This window comes from Salvelinus sp. IW2-2015, linkage group LG13 (genome assembly GCF_002910315.2).
Source record: "Salvelinus sp. IW2-2015 linkage group LG13, ASM291031v2, whole genome shotgun sequence".
Classification (NCBI taxonomy): Eukaryota; Metazoa; Chordata; class Actinopteri; order Salmoniformes; family Salmonidae; genus Salvelinus; species Salvelinus sp. IW2-2015.
This window is the reverse complement of record NC_036853.1, coordinates 29,990,073-30,001,184: the sequence shown is the minus strand read 5'-3', so window position 1 is coordinate 30,001,184 and position 11,112 is coordinate 29,990,073. Positions and strand designations below refer to the sequence as shown.

The 11,112-nt window shown below is 43.8% G+C and overlaps 1 protein-coding gene across 1 annotated transcript; it reads left to right on the top strand.

Moving 5' to 3' along the window:
- Window positions 1–5,709: 5,709 nt before the first annotated feature.
- On the top strand, window positions 5,710–6,705 carry LOC139028537 (uncharacterized). Its single transcript, XM_070446220.1, has one exon. The coding sequence runs from the start codon at window positions 5,801–5,803 to the stop codon at window positions 6,548–6,550; it is 750 nt and encodes a 249-aa protein (XP_070302321.1). The 5' UTR covers window positions 5,710–5,800; the 3' UTR covers window positions 6,551–6,705.
- The last annotated feature ends 4,407 nt before the right edge of the window (window positions 6,706–11,112 follow it).

Below are 11,112 nucleotides of genomic sequence, written 5' to 3'. Positions count from 1 at the left end.
TGAAAAAATGATTCATTGTATCATTTTTCTTTTAGTAAACATTGAAAATGGATCCCACAGACCCGAACATCACAGACGGGTTAATTGTTTTTAATGCTATCCTGGGAAGCTTATCAGAAGTAGACTTGCTCATGTTATTTATATTGGAGCTGAGCTACACACAATGGACTTCCTACTGGTGCACACCGCCCCAGTGCTAACAGTGTAACTCTGGTTCATAGGCACATGATTAATGCATACAATAGCTGTAGGATCAACAGAGGTATTCAGCATAGAGTCAAGGGGCCAAGATGATTTCCTGTAAAGTACTTTCTGTTTCCAGAAAGTGTCAAAGTTATGTATAAAAGTGATTCCAACAGAGCTACAGTAATCTTTTAGCCAGATGTGTAATGCCAGTAGCCTGCTGAATCTTTCACACCCACAGCCCAACGATGGTACCGGACCTGAAATGATTGGCTGCTTTTTGGAATCTTTCAATGCTAGAATCAGTTCTTTAAAATGTTCAGAAATTCCGTGCTAGCCCTCATGATGTTGTCGTGTCTTTTCTATGGATTAAGTGATATATGACATGATATTTTATCAAATCAATTCTCTGTAATTAATATTACCTGATTTAACTAATCATGTAAATGTAATTAACTAGGAAGTCGGGGCACCACGGAATAATGTTTATAGAGCTGTTGTCTTCCAAATAAACTCTTAAAGACCTAGTAATCTTTTATATCAATAGCAGTCAATTAACAATCGTCACCTTATTCAGGTTCATCTAAACGTCGTAAAATTCTTGGTTATCTTCACGAACCCAGGCTAACAAGTTGAATCAGCAATACAAAATTTGGTTTAATTATTTATTTACTAAATACCTAAATAATCCATCAGAATTACATATACACAGGATGGATCATACATTGATTACTAATTACTGTATGTCATACAAGAAAACGTCCCTAGCGTACGGAACCGATATGACGGCTGGTTACACAAAGATAGTGGGTTGCGTTTGAATGAAAGCGCGGGAAGACTGAACAAAAGGATTGGGTCTCTATTGGACCTTATAAAGCTATGCTATCGTAAATACRGAATCTTATGCATTCTAAATAACCGCCCATTCAGAAAAGGAAAATGCAAGAAATATTTACTCTGAGCTGCGCTTCGATAGATTTGTCGACGATGGAAGGCTGGGTTGCCCAGCAGAGATCTCCTTTGTCCTTTGAAGAATATGTCTTGTGGTAGAACGGAGTTCAAAGTTCATACCAAGTTGCCATACTATAAGCTCATGTTATATTCTGGCTGGTATAGTCGAAATTCATCCTTCAAGTGTGTCGATTGTCACCTGCACGTTGAAATTAGCCCTTTTAAACGTATGGACAGCAGTCCTCACGTCCTCGGGAACACAATGTTAATTTCGTTAGGTTGTAGTCGTTCAACCGTTTGCAACCGTAGCTCACGCTAAGGCTTAGTTCTGTAGTTGACATTAGCCCTTTTAAACGTATGGACAGCAGTCCTCACGTCATCGGGAACACAATGTTGACTTTTGTCAATGGGCTTTTGTAGTGGGGAAGAGAAGGGCATGTTTCATAGTTCACAACCAATGCGTGTTCACTTGGGCCGGGCCACTGAGTGAGCATAGGTCATTTATGAAAACAATTCTCTCATTTAGAAGCTAAAATTAAATGTAGTCYTTTCACAAATAGTTTCATATTTAAACATTTAAATTGCATAACAATTCCATGTGAATCTGATAACTAGAATGTGTAAACTGTCCAAGAAACAGTTTATGTGGTCCTATCAGCAGTAATAATGTCTCAGAAGACAACTGATCTGATATCATATTCTTTAAGTACCAACGGATTTTTTCAACTGGTTGGATTACCGAAATATGGTTCCGTTCCCAACCTTTTGATGGTACCAGACTCTCTCTATGTTAACAAAGGGCTTTCCAATAGTCCAATCTGTAGAGTAGAGAGAGAAAGGGGGAAAGGTATTTATGGGGGTCATAAACCTCACCAACAGGGCAACGTCACGACAATGTCGTTTTCTTGCACTGGGAACCAAGATATTTCTCACCATAGAGCTGCCGATGATGACAGCTGTTGAAACAGCCRGGAGATCTTTCCCGTTTAGTGGTTTAGAAGACCCCCCGAGGACTGAAGTGCGGTGGGGCCCAATGGACCCGAGCCGGCTGTAGTATCCATCGTGGATGTTGAATTGGCCGGTCTCTCAGGCAGCCTCACGGTCTGATGAGGGTGCGAACTCTGAGGATCTGAACCCGAGGTAGAAGCCACCGGACAGAGAGAGAACAGAGAACGAAGGCGCAAGTACCTCCGGATCCGATCTCGAATCGGAAGCCCCTAAGGAAGAAGGCGCCGGAACGTCCGGATCCAGGGCAGAAAAGCTGTTTCTGGTATGTGTATGTCCCGGGCTTTACATCTCCAAGGAGGCCCCCATTGCCAGAGGACGCTTTCTTCAACTTCCACAGTGAGTGGCATATCTCCATGGCTGGTTGGTCGGGTCAAAAACAGGAGCATCCCCCAATAGCTTGAGAGGAACGTATATCTTCCTCAACGAGGACAATCCTGAAGCTGTGCGCCAGAAGAGGAAAGAACTTATCCCAGCCATGAAAGTTGCCAGAGCGTGTGGGGACATTGCTTACATCCACTATGACAGGCACATTGTCCACCCTCCATCCCAGAAGCCTTAAAGGGATAAGAGAGCCAAGCCTATGGGTCCGTAGCTTCAACCCCGCAGCACATACACACACCAATTGATTAATGGACTGCTGAATGTGTATTTTTATCTTATTTTGTTTGCTCTTTTCAGTATTATGTCTATCTCTGATAAATCTTCTTAGGGCTAGGGTCTTTTTTCAGAATTTCCATCTGACTGAAGTGCCCAAAGTAAACGGCCTGTTACTCAGGCCCAGAAGCCAGGATATGCATATAATTGGTAGCATTGGATAGAACAGAACACACAGCTCTGACACACACACTTACCCCACCAGACATGCCACCAGGGGTCTTTTCACAGTCTCCAAATTCAGAACAATTTCAAGAAAGCGTACAGTATTATATAGAGCCATTATTGCATGGAACTCCGTTCCATCTCATATTGCTCAAAAAATACAGTGAACCAGGTTTTAAAAAACAGATAAAGTAACACCTTACGGCACAACGCCTCTACCCTATTTGACCAAAATAGTTTGTTTGTATGTATTGATATGTAGGCTTCGTGTGCCTTTAATTTTTTTWATGTAGTTCTGTCATTGAGCTGTTCTTGTCTATTAATGTTCTGTATTATGTCATGTTTCATGTTTTGTGTGGACCCCAGGAAGAGTAAAATGCTCTCCAGGAGCATTCTACTATCTCCGTTCTCCAGGGAAGGTGGAGAACCCTTCGGGGAGGGATCCCTGCAGAGTGCCGGCCAGTTGGCTGTGGAGAGCCTACACGGTGGCGACACATCCACCATACCAGAGAGGCGTCCGGCTACTTGGGTAGAAGAAAAAGTAGGCGGGAGTGGATTCCCCAGTAGCTTGTGTAGGTTCGCCACTTGTTTGCTAAGAGTAGTCACTTCAACCCTGTAGTCCTCTGCAATCAAACAGTTGCTAAATTGAAAGTCTGGGCGGTCCACATTGTCCCAGAGCCATCTAGGCTACAGACTAGCTAGGCTAGGTGGGCTTCCGTGTCTCTCTACATAACAAGGAATTCTCAAGTTGAGAAAACTGTCAGGCCAAGGTAAGCCAACACCAAACACACAATTAATTTGAATGCTTTTAAAATTCAGGATGTGAAAAATGAATTGTGGTGTAGAGTATTATTACTCAGGCTAGTAAAAACACGTTTTCGTACGTCGTCTTCTTGAGCTTGGAAAAGAGAGACTTTCAGACAGGTGTTTGAAATCCTTAAACCCACATTTGGACCACACACCCTCTCAGTCAAATAACAGGCAGGGGAAGAAAAATAGTGATTGCTTTGCTATGCTTGCAGTTAGCCATTGATTCCTTCCAAACCCTTGATTGTTGAATTTGCGATTTCCAACTTGTTGTGTAATGTTCATGTCCAATGGCTGATGAGCACCGATACGTTTTATCTACAATTTCTCTTCAGATGACAAGGATTGAAAAGGATTTGCCAGTAGATTGTTGACGTGATTCATGATGTTGACTACTTGTCTAGCTTGCTAGCTAAGATTGGGGAAGTATGATGTTGACATGATCAGTCCAATGAAAGCTACAGTAGATATAATGTCATTTTACATAATTTTATCTGTGGCCAATGACCTTGAGCCTTCTTGGATGGACACTTCTAATGTAAATATATGGCAGCACCCAAGGGGGCTTGAACTGTCTAGCTCTCCCTGTAGATTCTGCGTTGACGTAGTGTCCCCATGAGTGACAGAACACTTCCAATCATGGCACTACTAGGGAAGATTACCAACGCCTACACTCTGGATTTTTGCTGGCTTCCCCTCCACAACAGAAAGCACTGAGCTAAGCTGAAATAACTGCATTTTGTAGCTGTCTTACTCAAGAAAGAGACCATGTTTGTATGAGGCTTTATTAATTCAATGAATTTAAAATATATATTGTTTGCAAACTGATATGTGACACAAATTAATGCCAAAATAACATGCAAATCGGGCCAACAAGTGCAGCCAACAAGTGCTCAGCATATGTGGGAACTCCTTCAAGACTGTTGGAAAAGCATTCCATGTGAAGCTGGTTGAGAGAATGCCAAGAGTGTGTAAAGCTGTCATCAAGGCAAAGGGTGGCTACTTTGAAGAAAAAATATAAAATATATAATTTGATTTGTTTGATACTTTTTTCATTACTACATGATTCCATATGTGCTATTTCATAGTTTTGATGTAGTATTCACTACTATTCTACAATGTAGAAAATAGTAAAAATAATAGAAAAACCCGAGAATGAGTAGGTATGTCCAAACTTTTGACTGGTACTGTATATATGTATATATATTTTGCTAAACAGGTGCCCTGAATGACCTGCCCTGAATGAAGGGTCATCTTTTGGGGTGGCAGGTAGCCTAGTGGTTAGAGTGTTGGGCCTGTAATCGAAAGGTTGCTAGATTGGATCCCTGAGCTGACAAGGTAAAAATCTGTCGTTCTGCCCCTGAACAAGGCAGTTAACCCAGTGCTCCCAGGCTGTCATTGTAAACAAGAATTTGTTCTTAACTGACTTGCCTGGTTAAATAAAAATGTGTCTGTATACATTTATTATAATCAATAGTGTCTCCCAGGTCTTCCTCACATTTTTATTCACATGTTATGTGTCAAGCCTCGATCAACCCTCGATACAGATTGGAAATTAACTTGAGAGGTTTGTCAGACTGCCTTAAATAGTTTAAATCTTTTAAGCTTCTGGCTTGTCCAGTGTTTGCTGCCCAGAGAGAATAAAGTGTTGTATCTGCAAAGGTTCACCTCAGCGCCGTCACAGACTGGTCTCCCCCGGGTTGCCTGATCCTGCTGAGACCCCTGTCACCATCTGATCCTGCTCAGATGAGGCACGACAAAGACTTACCTTGGTGTACAATTATACATTATGGTGGCGTGGCGAGAATCTGTCTCCGCACCACGTGCTCTCACCACTGGTGTCCCCCAGGGCTCTGTTCTAGGCCCTCTCCTATTCTCGCTATACACCAAGTCACTTGGCTCTGTCATATCCTCACATGGCCTCTCCTATCATTGCTATGCAGACGACACACAATTAATCTTCTCCTTTCCCCCCTCTGATAACCAGGTGGCGAATCGCATCTCTGCATGTCTGGCAGACATATCAGTGTGGATGACGGATCACCACCTCAAGCTGAACCTCGGCAAGACGGAGCTGCTCTTCCTCCCGGGGAAGGACTGCCCGTTCCATGATCTCGCCATCACGGTTGACAACTCCATTGTGTCCTCCTCCCAGAGCGCTAAGAACCTTGGCGTGATCCTGGACAACACCCTGTCGTTCTCAACTCACATCAAGGCGGTGACCCGTTCCTGTAGGTTCATGCTCTACAACATTCGCAGAGTACGACCCTGCCTCACACAGGAAGCGGCGCAGGTCCTAATCCAGGCACTTGTCATCTCCCGTCTGGATTACTGCAACTCGCTGTTGGCTGGGCTCCCTGCCTGTGCCATTAAACCCCTACAACTCATCCAGAACGCCGCAGCCCGTCTGGTGTTCAACCTTCCCAAGTTCTCTCACGTCACCCCGCTCCTCCGCTCTCTCCACTGGCTTCCAGTTGAAGCTCGCATCCGCTACAAGACCATGGTGCTTGCCTACGGAGCTGTGAGGGGAACGGCACCTCCGTACCTTCAGGCTCTGATCAGGCCCTACACCCAAACAAGGGCACTGCGTTCATCCACCTCTGGCCTGCTCGCCTCCCTACCTCTGAGGAAGTACAGTTCCCGCTCAGCCCAGTCAAAACTGTTCGCTGCTCTGGCACCCCAATGGTGGAACAAACTCCCTCACGACGCCAGGTCAGCGGAGTCAATCACCACCTTCCGGAGACACCTGAAACCCCACCTCTTTAAGGAATACCTAGGATAGGATAAAGTAATCCTCCTAACCCCCCCCTCCCCCTTAAAAGAGTTAGATGCACTATTGTAAAGTGGTTGTTCCACTGGATATCATAAGGTGAATGCACCAATTTGTAAGTCGCTCTGGATAAGAGCGTCTGCTAAATGACTTAAATGTAAATGTAAATTATCCAATAGAATCAAAGGTTCAATAATTGAAATGACCATTATTCCCAGATCCCAGACTGTAGTCTACCCATCAACTCAAGATGGAACTTTGTATCAACTCACTGATTGTTATAATATACTGCAAAAATCACCTGAGCTCTGTAGACTGGTCATCCCTGGCTATCTGACCCTACATGGACACCTGTCACCATCTGATCCTGACACGATGAGCATAGTGTTGTGTACTGACTGTGCACCATGACAGTGAAGCCTGTGATGCTGTTAATACCGTGTCCGTGTGAAAAGTAGGGAATTAGCTAGGGAAACTGGCAGATTATTAACGTTGCTATACGGACTCTAATAAAAACTCCCATTGCGCTGTCAAAAAACCGTCAGAATATCGGTCTTGGCCGTTGGTATCAGGACAAGACCCAGATGCAGACAGTTCGAATCACAGATATTTATTTACAAAACAAGGGGCAAGCAAACGACAGGTCAAGTTCAGGCAGAGGTCAGTAATCCATGGCAGTGTCAGAAAAGTACAGAGCGGCAGGCAGGCTCAGGTTCAGGGCAGGCAGAATGGTCAAAACTGGGAGGACTAGATAACAATAACAATAGAAACTCAAAACTGGGAAAACATGCTGGTAGGACTTGACTGGACAAGACGAACTGGCAACAGACAAACCAAAAACGCAGGTATAAATACACATGTGATAATGGGGACAAATGGGAGACACCTAGTGGGGGGTGGAGACAAGCACAAGACAGGTGAAATATATTTTATTTATTTGTTATTTAACCTTCATTTAACTAGGCAAGTCAGTTAAGAACAAATTCTTATTTACAATGACGGCCTACCAAAAGGCAAAAGGCCTCCTGCGGGGACGGGGGCCTGGGATTTAAAAAATAATAATAAGTACAATATAAATATAGGTCAAAACACACATCACAACAAGAAAGACAACACTACATAAAGAGAGACCTAAGAGAACAACATAGCAAGGCAGCAACACATGACAACACAGCATGGTAGCAACACAACATAACAACAACATGGTAGCAGCACAACATGGTAGCAGAAAAAACATGAAACAAACATTATTGGGCTCAGTCAACAGCACAAAGGTCAAAAAGGTAGAGACAACAATACATCACACAAAGCAGCCACAACTGTCAGTAAGAGAGTGTCTATGATTGAGTCTTTGAATGAAGAGATTAAGATAAAACTGTCCAGTTTGAGTGCTTGTTGCATCTTGTTCCTGTCGCTAGCTGCAGCGAACTGAATTCTTCTTACCAAACCACATGACCATTGTTTTGGAGGTGTTCAGAACAAGGTTAAGGGTAGAGAAAGCTTTGTTGTAGAGCATTCAACACAAAATCTGGGGAGGGGCCAGCTGAGTAAAAGACTGTATAAACGGATGAGAGAGCTTCCTACTGCCTGAGCTATATTCAGGGTGTGACAGCTGATTTCATCATTTGATTCAGGTCTAGTGTTATAGACGTAAAAATAATAGCAAAAGTTAGTAAGCTAGCTAGCTAATGTTAGCCAACTTTTGGCTGGCTCTAATGGTACATCAACTAGCRAAAACTAGCCAAGTTAATTTAGTTAAGGTAAAAGGCTACACAACCTTTAGATAAACACTACAGCTGCTAGATGCTGCTACCTGACATATAGCTAGAAGCTAGAGCTGAAATGGCTGTGGTAGCTACAAGGCAGAAAGAACTTTAGTCAAGAGGGAATAGCTAACGTTTCATGTCAGTTCCACTACAAGCTCAGCACTGGGAATAAATACTTTTTTCTGTTAAGTCAAACAACAGTTACCTTACCAGCTACATCAGTCAAATAAAGAGTATCCAGTTTCTGCCCTGCTTGCTTTTACAACCAGGAGAAAAAGCACAACACACAGAGACAGCAGCTGCAGACAGCAGCACCGTGCTGTTCCTATAATAATAGCTTTACCTTCAAACAGCATGTCCGCACGCTCTGTGGTGTCCGCATGGTCCTAAAGCACACCGTAGCTATAAAAGATAAAACTGGAGGGGACAAAAATGCAATTTTTGAATGTGGGTGTCATATCCCCCCCCCCCCCCGTCCCCAGTGAAAGTTGAGCCCTCGCCTGTAACCCCCCCCCCAAAAACAAAAAATGACAAAAAAAGAAAAACTAACTACCCTCTTGTGAGCTGTCTGTATCTTCTTGACTGGTAGTTATTTTTTCAAAGAAACTAAATATGATACTCTGCATCTGCTAAAATCTGGATAAACGATTGACAGGAATGAAAGTCTTATTCAGTACATTTAGTAATTGCTTCCTGTTCTAAAGTCTGCCATCCTTGCCAGCAGGCATGCCAGCTAAGCCAGTTAGACAAGCTAACTACTCTAACTTGATTGTTAGCCTGAAATGGCTTCTTGGTAGCTAATTATGAGGTTGGGAGATTGGGAACCTATCTGGGCTAGCTAAAGCCAACTTCATAAAATTGATACGTGGCTAATAGTATTACAGAGAAACAACAAACAATTATAAAAAAAAAAGAAGACAAATCTGAGGGGGCACGTGCTCCTGTGCCCCCTGTGGGCATGACACCTCTGCCCTCAGATCTGAATCGGAGTGTGTGGGTTTAAAAAATATATCATTCAGCACCATGCATGGCAGGGGAGTATGTGTAAACTGGGAATTGTAGCCTGTGAGTCAGATGGACTATGGGTACTGTAGTCTAGTCTTTGAGTCTAGCTCTGATAAAGGGGAGTGAGATAGAAAGATGTGTCTGTAAACTGAGCGAATGCTCTTGTCTACTTACTACATCAGAGTAGTGATAATGATGTACGTAGGTATTCAAATCAGACCAGATAGCTCTGTGTGTCTGTGTGTTATGTGTGTATGAGAGAGATAGAGAGAGCATGATTGTAGAAGAGAGAGAAAGAACGTGAGAACCAGAGAGAGATAGCAATATCAATAGGTGAGAGGTACTGTGGTAGAAGAGAGAGATAATAGTTTTATTTCTCCCAAATGCTAAAGTGAGAAACCAGAAGCAGACAGAGGAGCGAGAAGGGGGCGAGGTTAATCGTGGCTATAGCTGTCAATCAAAGGTGTCTCTTTCTAATTGCATTCCCATACTTCCTGTGTGGTGCAGGTGAACTCTGACCTTTCACCCAAAAGCACAACCCCTGACCTCTATACAGAGCCCCAGACCAACACAGACCGTTATAAAGAGACTCCATTTGCATCATCACCCTGAACCTTCACATATGACACCTATAAAGACTATCCTACTTCCTCTCTCTCTCTTCTTCCAATTCCCTCTTTCTGTCCATCACTTAACATTCTCTCTGGTTTTCTCTTCACGTCAATCTTTTCCCTGATTCTTTATTTCCAAATGTGTTTCCCTTACCTACCGTTCCTGAGGTGTGTGTGTGTTGAGTCTCTCAGGCTCAGGTAGCGGAGGGTTATCTCATGAGATGGTATCAGGCTGTTTACACTCCCCCACAGCGGGCAGCTTATGGCTAGCAAATTGGACAATCTACACACACACACACACACACACCCACACACACCACACACACACACACACACACACCACACACACACACACACACACCACACACACACACACACACAACATGGTTGTTCACAAAGACACACTGTTCTTTGTTCTGGGAGCTGCTGGTAATAAATTAAAGCCAGTAGCTTCCTCTGTGACAGCCCACCTGGGTAACGTATCAGTCCTATCTGAACCACTTCAGAGGAACACTCGCAAACGACACACCACACACACACACACACACACACCACACACACACGCCCTTACACTCTGTTCCATGTGTGTGTTATACACTCCTTGTGTTTAGTGTCAACTGATTTGGGCCCACTCTCCACCCAGGCCTACTAATCAATCAAAGATGTCTCCTGTTTCACGGCAGTCGTAGCGGGGCCCTTGCACCCCCATAAATACACTAACAGCTTTCTTAAATATGTGACAAAATACCCTTAAAGTTTACAGGCTGGGCCTCTGTCTGCACCCCATTTTACCAGGGGAAAATAGGCTTTACTTCTCTTCCACCTGCAATTCGATGGGGGAAGAGACAGGGAGGGAAGAGAGAGAGAGAGGGAGCGAGGAGGGGCACTTCCATAAAACACAAATAGGGTTACAACTGCATTCCTTCCTGCTGAGTTTTATCATTGCAGTGCTGAGTAAGTCACACACACACAAACACACAAACACATTCCTGCGTGCACCCATACACACACATATTCACACACACACACACACACACACACACACACACACACACACACACACACACACACACACACACACACACACACACACACACACACACACACACACACACACACACACAACCACACACACACACACACAACACACACACACACACACACACCACACACCCACCTGCTCTAGCTTGGT

What these genes read in the sequence shown, in the direction of transcription:
- LOC139028537 (XM_070446220.1), top strand. Translation starts at nt 5,801, where the DNA reads ATGACGGATCACCACCTCAAGCTGAACCTCGGCAAGACGGAGCTGCTC.